This window comes from Bos taurus, chromosome 28 (assembly GCF_002263795.3).
Source record: "Bos taurus isolate L1 Dominette 01449 registration number 42190680 breed Hereford chromosome 28, ARS-UCD2.0, whole genome shotgun sequence".
Taxonomy (NCBI): domain Eukaryota; kingdom Metazoa; phylum Chordata; class Mammalia; order Artiodactyla; family Bovidae; genus Bos; species Bos taurus.
In genome coordinates this window covers 41,525,129-41,546,234 of record NC_037355.1, presented here as the reverse complement: position 1 = coordinate 41,546,234, position 21,106 = coordinate 41,525,129, and the positions used below count along the sequence as shown (strand labels likewise).

The window sequence follows — 21,106 nt, the reverse complement described above, 5'->3', positions numbered from 1 at the left end:
GATTATATTTTCTCAAACAATGAAAATAACCCAAATATTCAGCAGGGAATTATAAAGAACAAATTGTTCCATCTACTTAGTGGAATGCTATGTAGTCAATTTTTTAAAAGATTATATTTTCAATTGATACATAACAACACACTGCGATCTTAACATTGTAAACAATGCATTCAAATGTAAGTAGTGGCACTATCTGGCAACAGGATTTTGAATGATTTCATTTGTTTCTTTATTCTTACCTAGGTTTTCTTAAATTTCTGTAATGTGTACATATTTTTAGAATTAGAAAATAAATTTTAAGGAAAATAACCCTCAGCTGTAATAGGCTTGTAATTTATAATTTATCTACATAAGGGAAAGAGTGTGTGGTCACTTACCTGCCTGTGTCCCAAACTGGGTTTCTGGTGGATGAAATGTGCATCTCAGGGACATCAGTATGTACACTAACTTATTTGTTATTTCACCAGACACGTGACTTCTGACACACAATATAGTCACAGTAGAGTTTCACAAAACACATCACTAAAGTATACTAAAATAAGGTTATTTACTTAGAAATGATACACTGTATGTAATCTATATATAGAACAAAGCAATCAATGGTAAACTTAATAAGGCACCTTTTAAACCAGATGCTGTACAAAATACATTTAGTGAATTACATATCAAAGATGAATCTATATTTTTGGTGTTTTACAATTGCATAATAAAACTGCCTGTTTTTAACCCTTTTCAGTGTTTCTGTACAACTTTCCTAATTAAGCTATAATAACACTTTCATTTTATACAATATATACCACACTTTAGTTTTTAAAATGGGCAAGGACTAGTCACTAAACGGGCTTAAATAATTCCATTGAAAGCACAGGACAGAGCACAAGCTAAAATTACAGTATATTTAAGCCTTTGCAAAAGCAGTGTTCACACGCTTTCCTTGCGGACGATCATTACACGTAACTTCATGTGACGCTGCCCTAGATTTAACTTGACTTTTACGAATATGTCAGCTCTCTCTGCAGTTTTCGCTGTGACTCTCATAACAGCGCTAAGGCAAGAAGATGAACTGCTGCACCACTATTTTAACATCTGACCCAAGCAAACAATAAATGTTACCACTTTTAAACAGTACAAGAGCGGCAACAATGTTTAAAAATTAATTCATATTTCTGTCAAAATTATCTTAGATATTTAGAAACATTTCAAGACAACATGAAACACAGGTAATTTAATTTATAAAATCTTGCCTGGAATAAATTATTCAAATTTGATCTTGGGCCAACTTAGAGATGCATGATTCTTTAAACAATGAATTGCAATTTTTGTTCTAAACAAAAGCAAAGCATCTGGGGGAAAACAGATATCAAATATTTTTTTATACAGTGAATAAATAAAAAATCTGGCACATTCTGGGAAAACATCATTTCCAAAAACCTTAAGTCACTTTCTAAGGTCAACAACACTCCTGAAATTGGAAAGGCAATTTAAAATGGTGATTGCAGTATCTTTTGTGAAAACAATTCCAGAGAAACCAGATTCAAATTTTATGCTTCAGAAACTTGTCCAATAAGAAACATAGGGAAAGCTTCGAATAGACACACTGAAGTCAATGCTAGTATGCCTTTGATTCTAGAGATATTTACCAGCAGAAAGAGAACTCAAAAGGAGACTTTTCTTTGAGGGAAGATGAAGTTTTCAGGTTGCTTTGGTTTTTTGATTGTTTTTATGCTTCACTTAAAGGGATGACAGACAGAAGCCACAAACTTTTAAGATGCTAAGTTGTAAGCAGGACAAGTAACGGCTTCAAGGGTTTTACCAATTACCTAAGGTGCTATGAGACCCTTCCTCTTTTACTCTTTAAGTTTCTGACTTCATATTTAAGAATAAGAGTAAAAGAAGGAGAGGAAAAAAATAGGTTTCATGCAGCTTTTTTGTAGACTTTAGAATTTCAAATATGACGTCATTTGCTCTTTAAAGACCATTAATATTAAAAAACATCTTTTGTTAGAAAATATGTTTATTGAACAAGTTTCTACAGTTAGTCCTTGATATCATTTTTAATAGATCAATTTAATTAAAAAATTATAATGGTCATCTATTACCTGGAATTTTTGCTTCCACATAGTATTTTAATATTTTAACATTTCTAAGAATAGTTCACCTTTCTTTACATTTTCCTTTATTAGGATGACAAATTATTTTCAAGATTTATAGTTATCAAATAAAAAATAAATCAAGGTTAACTTTAGATCAGAGCTCATAATTATTCTTAAATTACATGGCAAGTTAGATTAAAACACCTATATTTCTCAGTATAGTGATGGGGAAAACATTCTCAAAGAGCAAGTTATTGGGTACTATCAATATATCAATTTACTTATCTTGATGAACACTCAAAACTTTAGTTATGTCAGATGCAAACTACTAAACTTGGTCAAAACTGTTAGAGCAAATTTCAAATTTGTGAATATAGAGTTTCATCCTTAAATGTCAATCACATTTTTGGTAATGGACAGATACAGGCTCTGATTCCTCCACTTTGAAGTTTTTTTTTCACTATGTTGTTATAATAACCACATTTATTTTATGCTGTACGCAAGAAAATTCTCACTTTATGCATCCATGAGTTGTTTGTTCAGAGTAAGACAGTAATATTTAAAAGGCATTACAGAAATATAATAAGTAGGTCAGAATTATTCCTTGGGAAAACAAGGCATCCATCAAATATGTATTATATTTAAATATGTTATTGGATAACAGCTGTATGGTATAGATGTAGGTATGACTAGATACGGAACTTTTTGCCTGACTCTTCACTGTCTTCACAAACTTATAAACAGAAATCATAAAACTAAAAATTTTAAATGATTTAAGTGTCTAAAATAGTTGATGATAAATGTGTATTAACTTTGAGATAGAAATTTCTAATTTGAGGATCCCTTCATAAACAGAACTGAGATGATGGCATCTTAATGAAAGTGTATACCTGAAGTTAAACAAAGTCCTAGATTTGATACACTGTTTTGAATTAATTGTGAAGATTTTACATATAGTTTCTACTTTATATATTTTTCTGATGATCTTTTAATTTTTTTCCCTTAAGGATGGGATATGAGGTACGCATGAGCTGGTTTCTATAGTGTGAATATATGTACATGTATAAAGTACGGTTGTAAAGAAGCAGGTATTTTGCAAGTAAAGCATATTACACACAAAATATAAATAACTTCCCTTTTAAAAGTTACTGAGAATAAAGAATACAGAACATGGTTATAGGCACTTACATTGCTATCAAATTCATTAATTAGTATTTACTTCAATAAGAAGTGTTTTCTTTAGAAGGTTCATGGCATTGGAAGTTCCAACTTTGGACAGGATGCTTTTCATGACAATAATAACAATTAACAAAAAAAAGTTTGTGGTGGGAGGAAAACAGTCCAAATTTACATACACTTTTTACTCCTTTTGGCCTTTATATTAACTTTAATGTTAAAAAATAAACTTGGTGGAGAAGCTAGCTCACTTGCAAGGTAAATGGCTTTTATGCGATTGGCAAATCTCGGTCAGATAATGCATTTTTAAAGCACAAAACCAACAGCCACCAGTATCTTCCTGTGCATTCACAAATAATTTTCTTCTAATTCAAATGGCAGCAGAGGAACTCTGGTATGCACGTATGCACACACACACCCCATCATCAAGGCATGGCACACTATCGTAAACCAAGCAGCACTGTGTCCCGAACAGGTCGCAATCCATAGGCTGTTTACAAAGGCAGAATACAAATAGATTAACGTGTTTTCAGGTAGAAGGCAAACGTGTCCATTTCTCCATCTCTGCTGAATTCATTTATCTTCTCAAGGCTTTCACAGAAAGCACCATTTTATGAACAGGTAATTCAGTACCCAGAGTTTGACTGGAGACTTATTAATCAGGATTGAAGTCTTGATGCAGTTCATAAAAATCCAATAAAAAAAAGGCATCAAAAACCAAATTTAAAATAAAGTTGTCCATATATAAAGAATGAAGTGTTTAGAAGTTCCCAGCTTGTATTCTACAGAGTACTGAAAGGTTTAGTATTAGCAGCCTGTGAAGGTGTAGTGAGGAGAGTCTGAGAACCAAGTTAACACCCTCATTCTATTCTAATTCCACCCATTCCTTGGGTGAAAACAGTTCTTGCAGTCTAGAATCTCTCCTCATGATTTTTTATCTGTCAAATCTTTACATCTTGGGATTCAACCATCTTGGCAAGTGTCTTCTTGATTCTCAGAGCTGTAAGTCTGGAGGCTGGATTGTGAGCCCAGCATTCTGACATCAGCTTCAAAACTGCTCGTAGACACTGAAAAGTAAAGAGAATGTCATGAGTGGCCATGTGTCTTTGGCAGCACTTAGCAATCAGTTCCTGAGAGGACTGAACCCCACTTACTTCATCACTGTTCCATCGATTAGACACAATTGGCCGCAAACGTTTAACACACACCACCTCACGCATATCCTCGTATGATGGATCATTGGGTACCATGTTGTAATACGGCAGCTGGTACTCTTCGACTATTCCTGCAGTGAGTGAGAAAACACAGTGGACACAAAAATGGTGGCTGGAAAAATACATCAATCCGCTCAGCGCTTGTTACTCAGCTACGGGACTAAAATTGATTCCCCCATAAAGAAGAAGAGACTACTGAGTAGATGATTCACGTTTCATACTAAATGTATGTTCTACTTTTCTTTTTAAATATCTGATTATTTTCTATATCCCCACCATAGTTGTCCATATTGAACATGCCAACATCCCTTAAAATAAGCAAAGTGAACCATTCAACCGAAATTTTTAGTCTTATTTTTTATGTACACAGTTGCTTCTACTAATAAATGAGTAGAGTCTTTTTTCTGCAGTAGAAAGACAATGTATATGTAGAAATGAGTTAACAAAGCAGACCCGAAATTGCTATCTGTATAAAAGGCCTGCTTGAAAGATTGACACTTAGCTGGTATCTGGGAACTTGCCTGGTAAACAACTCTCTCTACTCATATAAATGAAAAGGGTGGCTGGCCTTTGTAACTAGAGTATTTGTGCAAACAATATAATTTGTGCTGACGACCTGCTTTCTTTCTAGAAGTTTGGAATTTTTATACATGCCAGGCAGAGGATGCCCATGTGACCAGCCTCCAAAAAAATCTCTGGGTACTAAATCTCTAATGAACTTCCCTAGATGACAATATTTCACATTTTTACAATTCACTGCTAGGGGAATTAAGCACATCCTGAGTGACTCCACTGGGAAAGGACTTTCAGAAACTTGTGCCTGATTTCCTCTGAACTTTCGCCCCATAGGCCTTTTCTTTTCCCTTTGCTGATTTTGACGTGTATCCTTTCAGTGTAACAAATCTTTGCTATGAAGACAACTATACATTGAATCCTGGGAGTCCTAACGCAATTACAGAACCAGTGAGTGATCTTGGAGATCCCTGACATAGATGACATCTAACTTATACAGCTGAAGCTGTTATTTTTTGAATGATGAGTATACAGACATAACCAGAAACATGCTACCGAAACTCCTACCTCCTGTGATACAACGACGAGCCATTTCCCAAATGATCAAGCCAAAGCTATAGATGTCAGCCATTATGTAGGGCTGGAAATGGTTTTTATTCAGGCTTTCATCTAGCACTTCTGGAGCCATGTAGCGTTTGGTACCCACCCTAGTATTCAAAGGTACATCAACTTCATTTGTGTCACTGAAACAGAAGACAGAAAATGCCCAGGCTGAGAGAAAAGAAAATCGTTTCTTCTCTATTTTCACTGCATTGTGTAACAGTCAGAATTTGTCTCTCTCTCTCTCTCTGTGTATGTGTGTGTGTTTTGTATACACAACTAAATAAAATCTAATAAGTCTACATTTCCTTATCAGTATCCTTGGGGCTAGGTGTATTTTGAAATTTAACATCTTTCAGATTTTAAACATGTATTATACCCTTTAAATATATGCTATATATTATATAACATCTCCAGCAGGGTCTGCAGCAGTACTGAATCAAAATCATTACTAAGTCCACAGAAAAAAACTAAGTATGAATATTCACAGTTAACTGAATAAATAAAGACAGTAAATACCTCAAATCACTTCAGGTCAAGTTTTGTTACCAAATAAGTTCTGTGTCTCTCTAAGAAAGAGAACAGTACTGAATATAAAATGTGGTAGAAAATTATGTCCTGCTGCTGCTGCTGCTACGTCACTTCAGTCGTGTCCAACTCTGTTCGACCCCACAGACGGCAGCCCACCAGGCTCCCCTGGTCCCTGGGATTCTCCAGGCAAGAGCACTGGAGTGGGTTGCCATTTCCTTCTCCAATGCATGAAAGTGAAAAGTGAGAGTGAAGTTGCTCAGTTGTGTTCAACTCCTAGCGACCCCATGGACTGCAGCCCACCAGGCTCCTCCGTCCATGGGATTCTCCAGGCAAGAGTGCTGGAGTGGGGTGCCATTGCCTTCTCAGAATCATGTCCTAGGATCAGTAAATGTGAAAACTGAGAGGTGTCATTTGCTTTTCTTTCTCATGTGATCCTTTGTGATTTAGGATTACATTTTTTTCTTTATGGGTCCAACCAACTTAGTTCTATTGTGAGTCTCGTTTACATACTCATACTGCAATATTTATCTTTTTTTTTTTTTAATTTTGGGAGTATATTTTAGAGTTTGAAGACATGAATGACTTTTTTTTAGGTTCCCAGATCTGTTAAAATTCTGGAAACTATTCTGAAATGGAGGTCAATATAATGTACTTTATATTGTCTTAAATAGCATCTGATGAATACTTGAGCCAATGAAAACTCAATAGGATAGAAAACTGTAATAATGACAGAAGATTATTATTATTTTTTTTTTATAGGGATTGCATTGAATCTATAAATTGCTTTGGGTAGTATACTCATTTTCACTATATTGATTCTTCCAATCCATGAACATGGTATATTTCTCCATCTATTAGTGTCCTCTTTGATTTCTTTCACCAGTGTTTTATAGTTTTCTATATATAGGTCTTTAGTTTCTTTTGATGTTTGCTTTATTATATACTTTAATTTTATGGCCTGAAATGAATTTTGAAATGTGAAGTGGCTGCTGTACTCTAGAGTTATAACATTAAAACAATTTCAATGTTTTCCTAAAAATGTGATATTCTCATTGTTTAAAAATATTGACAATATCAAGTAGTGATGAAGCAATGGCATACATAAATCTTGTTTATGAGAGTATAAACTGATGCACACTTTCTAAAGGGACAACCTATTAATATGGTTTAATATACACATACTCTCTGTCTAGCCCCTTCTCCAGAAATCCACTATGAGGAAATACTTGTACAAGAACTCTGGAATATTATATATGGATAAAATACAATATTCATTGAAGCACTTTTTAAATAACAGAACCTGGAGGCAACTTTAATGTCCACCAGTTGGGTCACAGATGGGATAAATTATAGTAATCTATAAAATGGAAAAGTTTCCATACTGCTGTTAAAAAGAGTAAAGATCTATATAAACTGAAGTAGATGTCTAAGACAATAAAAATTAGGAAACCAAGAATAAGTAGAGTAGGATGTAATTTTTGTAAAAAACAAAAACCACAATGAGAACAAAACACTAAGACGAACCTCCCCCCAAATCCTAATTTATAATCACAGGAGCACAGATGCATGTTTGCAGGGCCTCCCTGGTGGCTCAGATGGTAAAGAATTTGCCTGCAATGCAGGAGACCCAGGTTCAATCCCTGGGTCGGGAAGATCCCCTGGAGAATGGAATGGCAACCCACTCCAGTATTCTTGTCTGGAGAATTCCATGGATAGAGGAGCCTGGTGGGCCACAGTCCACGGGGTCGCAAACAGCTGGATACGACTGAGTGACGAGCACTGTCACTGCACTTTTTTTCACGCGTTTGGAGCCCCACTGTCCTGAATACAAACAGGGAAAGAGACGGAAATACCAGACCACCTGACCTGCCTCTTGAGAAATCTGTATGCAGGTCAGGAAGCAACAGTTAGAACTGGACATGGAACAACAGACTGGTTCCAAATAGGAAAAGGAGTACATCAAGGCTGTATATTGTCACCCTGTTTATTTAACTTATATGCAGAGTACATCATGAGAAACACTGGGCTGGAAGAAGCACAAGCTGGAATCAAGATTGCTGGGAGAAATATCAATAACCTCAGATATGCAGATGACACCACCCTTATGGCAGAAAGTGAAGAGGAACTAAAAAGCCTCTTGATGAAAGTGAAAGAGGAGAGTGAAAAAGTTGGCTTAAAGCTCAACATTCAGAAAACGAAGATCATGGCATCTGGTCCCATCACTTCATGGGAAACAGATGGGGAAATAGTGGAAATAGTGTCAGACTTTATTTTTCTGGGCTCCAAAATCACTGGAGACGGTGACTGCAGCCATGAAATTAAAAGACGCTTACTCCCTGGAAGGAAAGTTATGATCAACCTAGATAGCATATTCAAAAGCAGAGACATTACTTTGCCAACAAAAGTCCGTCTAGTCAAGGCTATGGATTTTCCAGTGGTCATGTATGGATGTGAGAGATGGACTGTGAAGAAAGCTGAGCGCCAAAGAATTGATGCTTTTGAACTGTGGTGTTGGAGAACACTCTTGAGAGTCCCTTAGACTGCAAGGAGATCCAACCAGTCCATTCTAAAGGAGATCAGCCCTGAGTGTTCTTTGGAAGGAATGATGCTAAAGCTGAAACTCCAGTACTTTGGCCACCTCATGCGAAGAGTTGACTCATTGGAAAAGACTCTGATGCTAGGAGGGACTGGGGCAGGAGGAGAAGGGGACAAGAGAGGATGAGATGGCTGGATGGCATCACCGACTTGATGGACTTAAGTTTGAGTGAACTCTGGGAGTTAGTGATGGACAGGGAGGCCTGGCATGCTGCTATTCATGGGGTCAGAAAGAGTTGGACACGACTGAGTGACTGAACTGAACTGAACTGAACTATCTTTAGAAGATTAAAATAATTCCAAACACCAGGCAAAGAACCACTCACCTGTTGAACTTAACAGCAAGGCCCAGGTCAGCAATACAGCAACTTCCATTTTTCTTGATGAGTATGTTTTTGCTCTTTAGGTCTCGATGAGCAATTGCAGGCTTTCCTTGAGTGCCATAAATTTCTGTGTGGAGATGGCACAGACCACAGGCAGCCGAATAAGCCAACTTAAGCAGGGCTCTGGTGTCTAGTGTAGCACATTTCAGGAAATCATAGAGAGATCCGTTTTCATGGTAATCAGTAATCAAATAGAGCTGAGTCCAGGAACCTGTACCTTTAATGTCTGCTGCTATAAAACCTGTTTAATTAATGAGTTTAAAAGGTTAGTTATCAGAGGTGGCTAGGAAGAATAAAAGATGTTCATTCAGGATACTGAGAATAACTTGGGTATCATCTATAGATAATATAAATTTAACTTAGCTGACAACATCTCTTGAATGTATTACTCAAATTTTCATCTGTCATTTACATGTAAGTCTATACTTTTGTAATTAAATAATCTTAATCATAGAAATGATAATATGACTAAGAAAAAGATCACATATGTAATAACCTGAGGGAATGTTGTTAATCTACATGATTCCCTAAGCACCAAGAACTATGAAGAAGGAATGTAGAAAAGGCTCTTCATTTCAAACTGAAAAGCGGACACATTAAAAGTTCCGTTCAGTCACTCAGTTGTGTCAGACTCTTTGCGACCCCATGGACCGCAGCACTCCAGGCCTCCCTGTCCATTGCCAACTCCTGGAGCTTGCTCAAACTCATGTCCATCGAGTCAGTGATGCCATCCAACCATCTCATCCTCTGTCCCCTTCTCCTTCTGCCTTTAATCTTTTCCAGCATCAGGGTCTTTTCCAATGAGTCAGTTCTCCACATCAGGTGGCCGAAGTGCTGGTTAGGTTAACTATGCTCTATGCTGGTAGGTCTCTCCCCTCACCCCATTTATACAGGAGCAAAATAACCTAGGTATGATCTGATCAGTACGGTGCATAAACTCATCTACCTTCCCGGGCTTTCTTTTCAGCTACAATTTCCTGCCCTTTACTTTAAAGAGTTAAAAATTAAGTTAACTATATTCAACTAAGAGTTTGATCCTAACTAAGCTAACGCCCACTTGCCCATCAATGGCTCATCACATCTGCCTTTTCAGCCTGGTTCACTGACAAGCAAGTTCACGATACTGGCTTTCTTTCCTTCTCCTCTTGTCTGTCCTCTCTTCAAAAGAAGGTCAGAGAGTGCTGAGTTGAGTAATAGCCCTCCCCCTGCAACCAATTCATGTCCACCAGGTCTCTATAAATGTGACCTTATTTGGAGACAGGTCTTTGTAGATATAATCAAGTCCCGGTGATTACAGTAGGTACCTACTCAATGACTAGTATTCTCACAAGAAGAGGGAAGTCTGGACACAGACACAACGGGTGAAAGGTCATGTGCCAACAGAGAGTGTGAAATGCTGAGGACAGTTAGCTGGTGATCACCAGAGTCTGGAAGAGGCAGGAAGAGTCCTCCCCTAAAGCCTTCAGAGAGCCTGGACTTGCCAACACCTTGCTTTTAAACGTCGGGCCTCCAGAACTCTGGAGAGGATTAAGCTTCTATTGTTTTAAGCCACACAGTTTGTGGTCATCTGCAATAAGCAGTTCCTGGAAACTAACACGGTTAGTGTAGGAAACTATTAGCAACATGCTATGCACTCTCTAAAGGAAAGGGCAAGGAAATAGTCACTGAAAAGAAAGCCAGGGAAGGCAGATGAGTTTCTGTGCCATACCGATCAAATCATACCAGGTTATTTTGGTATTGTGTAAATGGGGGTGAGGGGAGAGCCCTACTAGCACAGACCGTAAATGAGGCTGCATCTCACAGAGGTGGGGGGTGATTCCATTCACAGGAGGCAAAGGTGCACATAGTTAAAGTGACCTAGAAAACTGTTTCAATTACCTTTTAGAGACTCTTTTTGGGTTACTATATGAGTATGTCCAATAAACTACATTATTTCCAATTTACAACTCACTGCTGCTTCTCTTCCGCCGGGTAATAAATTTGGACACACCTAGTTTAACTGAGCTTCACACTGTGTTTGTTTTTTTTTTTTAAACAAACTAAAGGTCTCTGACAACTCCGACCACAAGTCTTATAGAAGCTGCTTTTCAAACAGCATTTGCTCACTTCATGTGTCACGTTTTGGTAATTCTCAAAAAACTTCAAACTTTTCCATTATTATTATACTTATTATGGTGACCTATGATGAGTGATGTTTGATGTTACTATTGTAGTTTTGGCATTTTTTAGCAGTAAAGTATTTTTACACTAAGGTATGTACATTGTTTATTAGACATAATGCAACTACACATTTAGACTACAGTACGGTATAAACAACTTTTAAATGCACTTGGAAACCAAAATATTTGTGTCATTTGCTTTATTGCTGTATCTGATTTATTGCAGTGGTTTGGAACCCAAGCCCAAAACACCTTTGAGGTATGTATAGAGACTGGCTGGCTGCATTCAGGCCTGGGTTGTATTTAAAGCAGATATTCCACCAGGTTTCCTTACCCAAATGCACACAGCTGAGCTCACATGTTTTCAAGCCCTTGAGCTAGGCTTCCACCGGCACCCCATTAACCTTCTAGAACATGGGACTAAAATAAAATGTGTACTCACCAAGTATATTTTCATGGCGCATTAGCACAGTTTGATAGATTTCTGTTTCTCGAAACCAGCTAGCCTCTTCAGTGGTAAAGAACACTTTGACTGCCACCTTCTCCCCACGCCATTTACCCATCCACACTTCTCCGTATCGGCCTTTACCAACCTGCCGAACCATCTGAATCTGTTTGGCAATAGTTCGCTGAACCTTCATAGGAAAAAGTAAAATGAGAAGTATTAAGATTGAGAAAGTGGTTTAATAGGCTAACCCATCAAAAAGAATGGTATACACAACCAACCAACTCCAATATTAATGTTTATACAGTTGGCCTCTGTATCCGTTCTGCATCCTTGGATATGGAAGGCTAGCTGTAAGAGACCTGAGCATCTGTACATTTTCGTATCTTCAGGGGATCCTGGAACCAATCCCTCAAGTAAATCCCAAGGGAAGACTGTACTGTATTCAGAAGGAGAGGCAACAATGTACAATATATTCTAAAATCACAAAGTAACAGTCTGTCAGTGTGACAGACAGTTTGCAAAAATGGTCAATATAATTCCCCTTCTAGTACATACAGTCTTGGGTAGTCTCCGTGCCCAGACTCTGGGCTTGGCTACATGAATTGCTTTGGGCAAAAGAAAAACAGCTAAAGTATTAACAGAACAAGGGAAAAGTCTTTGTGCACTGGGATTTACCCTTTCTTGCCATTTTAGGGCACTCTGTAACCAAAACGAGCAAAACCATACCAACCATTGGCCATGTACATAAACTTTACCATTTGGGTCTAGCTGAACAAATTCAGAAAAAGAACTGCCAAGAAGACCCACAGAATCATGAAAAATAATCAGCGTTAGTTGTTTCAAGTCACTGGCGTGTGGGGTGGTTTATCATGTCACAAAATCCAAAATGACAGTTAGAAACGTTCAGCTCAGTCTGTATGTAGGACCCCACATGGCCTGGCCCTTGCCTAACTCTTCCGCCTGACCTTTCACTCTGACCCCCCACACGCATCCCTCTTATTTACCTTGTTTCAATTTTTAGAATTCAGTCAAGCTCATTCCTCTCTCAGTCTTTTTGTATGTATAGTTTCCTTAGGAGTATTACTTCTCTCTCAAAACCTTCACAGCACATATAGATTTCTCAGTTGCTGCACTTACCACAATTGTAACTATTGGTGTATACATTTGTTTGAATTCCATCCCCCACGACTCACAGAACACAGATATTTATACAGGACAACATCTTTAGTACACCACTGTTTTCATCAGTATTTGTTGGATGAAAGAAGCACATAAACTGCGACCTTTCATTTTCAGAAACATTATCAGCCAATCTAAACCAATACAGTGACTCTGACACCACGGTCCAGGCGGGAAACACAGTTAAATGGGCTCGATTTATGAGTGTCTAAACTGACTCACTTTATGTATCACTTGTTACACGATCCTTTTGTGATTTCTTTTTAGAAAGTCAGAATTACTGAGGTCTAATTTATATATAATAAAACTCACTCTTTTTGAAAACGTGTTTTGACATATGTACACAGTCATGTAACCACAACCAAACATCACAATTAAGATGTAGAGAATCGAAGTCAATTCCCTCTCCACTACCTTCAGTCTCTGGCCTCACTGATCTCTCTTCTGTCCCTACAGCTTTGAGTATGACATAAATGGAAACACGCAGTGAGCAGCCTGTGTCCAGCTCCTTTCGTTCAGCATAAAATACCCTGAAACGCACTTCGCTGCTGTTGCGCGTATCAGCAGTTTGCTCCTTTTTACTGCCAAGCGGTACTCCACTCTAAGAATGTACTGCAATTTATTCATTTAGCAACTGATGGATTTTTGGGTTGTTTACAATTTTTTTTTTTTTAATTGAAAACATTTACTTGTTTGTTTATTAGGCCACATGGCATGTGGAATGTTCCCTGACCAGGGATTGAATCTGTACCTCTCCCCAACTCCTGCCTTCCTGGCGGTGGAAGCACGGAGTCTCAACCACTGGACCCCGCCAGGAAAGTCCCCAGGCTGTCTACAACTTATAAATAAAGCTGCTGTGAACTTTCATAGTCTTTTTATGGGACATGTCTGCATATCTTTTCTTTTTTAAAATTCATTTATTTGGCTGCGTCGTGTCTTAGCTGTGGCATGCAGGCTCCTGACTGCTGTGCACAGGTTCCGTAGTTGCAGCCTGCGGGCTTTGCTGCCCCTCAGCATATGGGATCTCAGATAACCAACCAGGGATTGAACCCATGTCCCCTGCACTGCAAGGCAGATTCTCAACTACCGGAGCACCAGGGAAGCCCCTGCGTACCTTTCCTGCAAACACTTGGCAGGGGGGCTGCTTCACTGTGTTAAAGCCAACCATCCACCTGTTTCCCAAAGTAGCTGTATTTTACATATCAATCAGTGTTGCATGGGATTTCCAGGTGATCTATCTTCTTTTCCACACTTAATGCTCTCTCAGTTTTCATCAAACTAGTGGATGTGCAGTAGTATCTCACTGTGTTTAATCTGCATCTCCCTGATGACGCTGAGCATCTCTTCATGTGCCGTTCATATCTATCATCCTTATATTTTCTTTGGGCAAGCGACTGTTCAAATCTTTTGTCCATTTAAAAGACTGGGTTTTTTGACTCATTACTGAGTTGTAAAAATTCTTCATATATTCTGCAACACAAATTCTTTAGCAAAACTCTTCTGCCAGTTTGTGACTTTATTTTTTCGTCTTCTTAATAGTATCTTCTGAATAGGAAAAGTTTTAAATTTTAAGAAAGACCAATTTATCATTTTTTAAAATGACTTTTCCTTTTGTGTCCTAAGAAATCTTCACTCAAAGTTACAATAATTTCCTAAAATATTTTCTTTTAAAGGTTTTGTACTTTTATATTTAATCCATTTCAAGGTGATTCTGTATTGTATATGGAGTGAGGTACGGGTCAAGATTCACCTTTTGGCAAATGGATACCCAATTTTTCCCGCACCATTTGCTGAATAGACTCTCTTCCTCCTGAATTACCGTGGTATCCAAATCAACCGATCACATACTTGTATGTTCATCTTCAGACTCTGTTCTGTTCCCGACACACACATTTATCCTGACGCCAGGATTAAACAGTGTTGACCACTACAGTTTCACAATGAGCCCAGAAATCAGGTAGTGAATCCTCTTTACTCTTTTTCAAAACTTTTTGGCTCTTCTAGGTCCTCTGCATTTCCAAACAGTCATTAGAATAAACTCATCAATTTCTATAAGTTTGCTCTGATTATGATTTGGACTGAATTGAAATTATAAATCAATTTTAGGCTAATTGAAATCTTAATATTGAGTCTTCTGATACAAAAACAGGCTACATCTACATCTCCTTATGAATGGTTTTGTTAATTTCTTTTGGCAATGTTTTCTGATTATAAGTGTACAGGTCATACATAAATGCTGTCATGCTTATTCCAAAATATTTCACATTTTTAATGCTATTTTAAATGATACTGCCTTTAAAATTTTAATCCCTGTTTGTCGACAGCGTATATAAATTCAATGATTTTTGTACAAAGACCTTATTATGCAATCTTGATAAACTCACTTATTGGTTGCTGTCGTTTTACATTATCATTCTTGACATTTTCTATGTAGACAATCATGCTGTTCACATATGAAGACAGTTTTACTTTTACCTTTCCAATTTAATGACAGAATTACCTGATTCAATGAATTTTAAAATTAGACATCAATGATTTAAACACATCCAACTAAACAAAGCATTTAAAATCTTAGTATCTAGTGTTTATTATAAGTATCCCCTTCACCCTTAAATCCAAATATTTCTATACATATAACTCTCTGAGAATTACCTACATCTCCCTTTAACATTATTTTTATGAACTGTATTTCCGTAATATAGTTTTGTACTGAAGTATAAGAAGTATAGTTCTTATTAAGATGATCTGCGGGAGTAACTTCTCTTTGATTTTAGAATCTGAAATAGTTATATTTCTCCCAATCGATCAATTTAACCTTACAAATGCAAAGAATTTTATACCTGATTCCTCAAGATGGTTGTTAAAAATGTGTGAGCTAATGCTGACACTTATACAGCACTTCATGACCACACTTTGTGTCTTAACCTTGCTTGCGGCTCTTCCTTACCTGCCTATCCTTTCTTATTTCATATTTCTTATTTCAACTAATTTAATCTTCTAACCATCTCTCTTGTGACTCAGCTGGTAAAGAATTTGCCTGCAACGTGGGAGAGCTGGGTTCGATCCCTGGGTTGGGAAGACCCCCTGGAGAGGGGAAAGGCTACCCAGCCCAGTATTCTGGCCTGGAGAATTCCATGGGGTCACAAAGAGTCGGACACAACTGAGCGGCTTTCACACCAGCGTACGGCAATACATTCTGTGTCAGTGGGCCATTGGCGCCTACACGGCAGCCCAGCTTACCAGTAAGGGCAATCCAGACCCACTGCCAGAGCTCTGTGACTGGTCAATGAGGTCTCTTAATGACTCTCCAGCTGGAATAAATGCTTCATCTTGCTCCAGATCACGATTGTAACGGCGTCTGCTTGAGATGCTCTTGCAATAGTGTCTTTTATTTTAAAAGAGCAGAAAATAACTACATTAAAATTCTAAAACAATAAAAGTCTAAGGTAAGAAAAGTCTCGAGGCTGTTGACACTATCAGCATTCCTTCATCACGTGGGTTCATAACCAAATGAGTCTTATCACAGATAATATATTCTCTGTTAAAATAATGTCCAGAGAGAGAGTTTCTGAAATAGAGAGCTATATACTACCTTAAAATGGAAAGACGTCCATGGTACGTTGGCAAGTGAAAAAAACTGATTAAAAAACAGCATGTAAAGTTTCACCCTCACTATAAACAGTTTAAAATTATATGTATCTATACTTGTCTGAAAGGATTAGAAAGGATATCTAGCAAGTTAAATAATAGCTATTGTTGGGGATGTAAGAATATCCCTTCTCTGCTTTACATATGTTTTTTCATTTGAATTTATAAATGTAGTTTTCCATCATAATGAACAATAAATATACTACCATTTTTAAAAAGGGAAAAGGAGTTTACGGAAAAGAAGTCAAACAAGTTCATTCTGATATTTTTAAAGGTTTTTGAAAAAAACTTCAAATTATGAGATGTTTCAAACATTTAAACAGAGATTAATTTAATTAGCACCCATGTGTGAACCATTTAAATTTAATAAATATTAAGCTATAATTTTATGATATATTTAAAATAACATTAAAATATCTGAAATTTCCCTGATAATTTCATTTTCTTCTTTTAATCCTAAGAGACAAACACTGTCTTGAAGGTGGCTATAGCCTTCCTATCTATGTATTTATACCTTTACCATAAAAAGTATATACTCACACACAAAATTTTTCCTCTGGATACTAATTTCTATAAATGCATATGTTGTATTAATATTTTACATCTTGTATAAAAAAACTTATGTATTACATATTTATCCATGTGGATACATACAGCTCATTTTTATTGATGTTCAGTGTGTCAGGCACTGTTCTGTGACTTACTTCAACTTTATTAAACTCCTAAGAGGTAAGTTGTAGTGTTTCCTTTTTACAAAAGAGGAAAGCATAGGCCTAGGGCCCACCATTTGTCCCAAGTCAGACAGGTGGCTAATTATTCTCCAATACTGAGGCAAGACCCTTCTGAGTGCTATAACCAGAGCCCCGTGAATTATGAGGTTTTCAGGTTACATGGCTGGTGAGAAGAGACGCTGCTCATAGCCTTGTGTGAGCACTGAATATCGGTCCTTCGACCTTTTCAAGTGGTCTTTCTCAGCTTTGGGGGGTTTGCTCACTTGAAATCACTGACCAAGATCAGCTGAATATTCTGTGGGACCATTCTGAAGACGTCTATAGAGTTCTTTCTCTATGAAAACTCTCTCCTTTCCAGCACTCTGTACCTGTGAACCATAGCTGCTGCTCTCTCCCCAGACTCTCGGCTATACCTCCTTGACTCAGAGTGCCTGCTGGGCTCTGCGTGAGCTCTTCCTGTGTCCCGCAATCAGACATTCTTTTCAGGGAGTGAGCTGGGCAATAACAGGACTCGCCGCGTTTGTTTCCTGTCTCTCGGGGGTCAGTGTCCTTAGTAAGTGAATGGCTTACTGACTACAGGTTTCACTGTAAGCTAATCTGCTTGGGCCACTTCACTGGGCTTACTGGAGGCAGAATATTTAGGTCTTTTGTTCTTGGGCCAGATGGATGTTCCCTAAGAATAATCTTCTTATACACTATCTAGAGGGAACAAGCTTGGCTAGCACGGTTCTGGATGGCTGAGGAGCCCACAGATTATTACGTAAATATTCACTTTACCTCCTTATTTTTACTATACCATTTACCTCACCCTCAGTAATGGGACACCACAGATGACAACATTTTTGCTCTTTCCCTGAGACAACACTTCTAGCCTTTTGTTCATGATCAAAGTCACATGATCATTCAGAATAAGAACAAGGATCTCAACATCACTGGTATCTGGCAACCAAAATGGCCCACAACATTTCTCACCTCCTGGCACACCTGTCCTTGTTTAATTCCCTTCCATAAAGCACCAGGGCTGACCTGGGTGACCAACAGAATACGGACGGCAGAAGAGATGGTGCGACTTCTGAGTCTAGATCACATACAGCATGCATCTTTCACCTTGGTCTCTGGACCGTTCACTCTGCACGGGAAGCCAGGCTTCCTGCTGTGAGTAAGCTCATGCAGGCAGTGCTGTAGAGAGGTTCATATCGGAGGAACTAAGATCTCCTGCCAACCTGTGAGCCTTGCAAGTGAGCTACCCTGGAAGAGGATCTACCAGTTCCAGTCAAGCCTCCAGGTGAGTGCAGCATCTGCTGACATCTGGCTGAATGTCATGAAAGATCCTGAGCCACCCAGTCAGGTCACTCCTGAAGTCCTGACCCACAGAAACCGTGAGAGGTAATAATAACCGCTGTTTCAAGTCACTAAGTTTGGGAGTGATTTCTTAATATAGGATTGCACAACCAATACAGCATCTGACCTTCTGAAAATAGACTTTCAGGCAGCCACCCTCAACCTAACTTCCAGAGGTTAGTACTGCCAATTCTTGAACTTCTTGGGGAATTTTGTAGTACAGATTGGTTGCTGTTTGTCTTTCTCAATTTCTAGCCTGGGATTCAGATTTTTTAGGTCTATACTCATCCATAAGCTTCACAGATTCCACAGCTTTTTGCTGTCATCTTGTCTCCCTGTCCTAGCTGAACAAAAAATTTTAATCTCTGCCCGTGTAACAGATAAAAAATAATACCTCAGTATGATTTTAACTTACATTTTTCATATTATGAGTATTCTTGAGTCATCTTTTTCTTTTAAGAGCCATATGTATTTCTATTTAAACAAACCATTATGTTCATTTTTTGGGGGCCTAATTACTGAATTGATTTTTTTTCTTTTTGATTTATAGAAGCTCTTTATATTTGAGAAATTAGCTCTTTGTAATATAAGCAGGGGATATTTTTCATGTTATACTGTCGTCTCTCCATTTATAGTGGTTTCTACCATAGAGTAAAGTTTTATCTTTATGTAGTTGACATCATCAATCTTTTCCTTTTTAATTTTAAGGTTTTTTTTTTTTTGGCTTGTAAGATTTGTGTCAGATTCAGATTATTTTTAAAAACTATTCCAAGGTTTGTTCTAGTATTTTAATCATTTTACTTTATATATGTAAATATATATATACACATGAATTTTATATCCACATGGCTAAATCTGGTTCAAACTTATTTCAGTGTACAGAACTGACTCAACTTCAGTTTTCTCCATATAGCTATCTACTCCCAAATCCATTTACTGAATAAGCCAACTTTTCCTCGGTAATCTGAAATGTCACCTTTATCACATACTAACTAACTTTATATACTTGGGTCTACCTATAGGTCTAGTAACCAGTCCCACTGATCTCTCGGTTTATTCACATATCAGTCAGATAATGTTTTATTATGAAGTTTATGCCCTCCTCTTATCACTTTTCTCTTCTGGCAACTGTCTTCTGAAATCATGACTAAATGCAAATAGCTCTGAACCACCAAATAACTCAAGAACGGTAATATATAAAGTTGATTTCCTGGGGTAGGTTTTAAACATTCAGATATAAGAAAGTTCAGTATTCTATAAATAAGGAAATCTAAGTATTCATGAACATAACAAGAAGTACAATGTTGTGTCCAATTAACTGACTGATAGTAAGGTCCTCTGTTCACTTAAGAAAACTATAATACCGTTAATTAAAGGAAATATAACCAGAGACTACAAATTAACGGTTTCTGAAATACATTCAGTGTCAATGGTTTCTGCCTACTGGCTTTAAGAACAACTGTTTATATCTACTACTCAACAAAATACTTCGCATCAAAATAATTATCTTACTTGTAACAAAAGCAGCTGGAGAAAATGATCATAGCAATTATGCAGACAGCCATAGAAATGAGCAAAGCCAGCCATCGAATGCTGCCATCGAAAAACGGACCTGACAATGGAAATAAACAATAAAAAGGATGTATTATCTCTCTATTACATCTTAAAAGGAAAAAATAACTTGTAGTGCTGAACTCTAGAAAGCCTGCTTATTGTTAAAACCACAGAAAATAGTTCACTGAGATTTACGATGAGTGCACTTCTCTCTGCTAACCTACCTATAACAACAGGGGGCAGTGTAGGTTGTAAATACTGGTTACATAAGTTGGTCCGACAACATTCTATTGTCCGGCGTAGCTGGGCTTTTGGTGAATCCTAAAGGAAGAAAATTAGAAATAATTTGATAAATGAAACTGATAAATAACTTTTAAAATATTCATAAAATATAATTTCTAATTCAGTGAGTGAAAAGGACCTGCCAAGTTTATGTGTGAAAAATGATATGGAAAAAATTTGAATCTGTGGTGAAATAGTATTGTTAAGACTCTAAATTTTTTTTTTTCTGAAGAAGAATGTATTATGTGGTGTCTGAGAACATTAGACTATAACTTAATTACAAATAAACAAAAGTTTATATATATTTTTAACCCAAAGTTTGGCATTTCTTAAGATATTACTATTTGTTTTTAATAAAACGGCAAAGTCATGAGATCTTTTCTTATAAAAGATGGGGTAATACATTTCATTACAATGACAAATTAGTAGGGTAAATATGAACTCGTGGTAGTACTGAGACTTAGATGGATGAGACTAAAGATCTGACTAAAACTTGGAGTGTGTCCTAGGCCAAATAAATTGCATATTATAAAAGGTAGTCAAATAGGCAGAAGATAGATGATTCTGCATATAACAACTATGTTGAAACTAATGAACTTAATACAGAAGAAAATAACTGTTTGTGGTGAGGGTAAGGGCAAAATATAGAAACAGTACTT

At 37.3% G+C, this 21,106-nt stretch overlaps 1 protein-coding gene across 3 annotated transcripts in view; it reads right to left on the bottom strand.

Annotated features, from left to right (window-relative positions):
• Positions 1 to 528: 528 nt before the first annotated feature.
• BMPR1A (bone morphogenetic protein receptor type 1A) overlaps positions 529 to 21,106 on the bottom strand; it is a 141,837-nt gene continuing 121,259 nt past the window's right edge. For 2 of the 3 annotated variants that reach the window (XM_005226531.5, XM_024986576.2), the window contains 8 exons: positions 20,390 to 20,486; positions 20,124 to 20,223; positions 16,132 to 16,276; positions 11,707 to 11,899; positions 9,049 to 9,346; positions 5,564 to 5,739; positions 4,424 to 4,554; positions 529 to 4,336 (listed from right to left, as the gene is read on the bottom strand). In XM_005226531.5, coding sequence (XP_005226588.1) covers positions 4,211 to 4,336; positions 4,424 to 4,554; positions 5,564 to 5,739; positions 9,049 to 9,346; positions 11,707 to 11,899; positions 16,132 to 16,276; positions 20,124 to 20,223; positions 20,390 to 20,486 — 1,266 coding nt within the window. In that variant the 3' untranslated portion in view covers positions 529 to 4,210. 3 annotated transcript variants of the gene reach the window in all.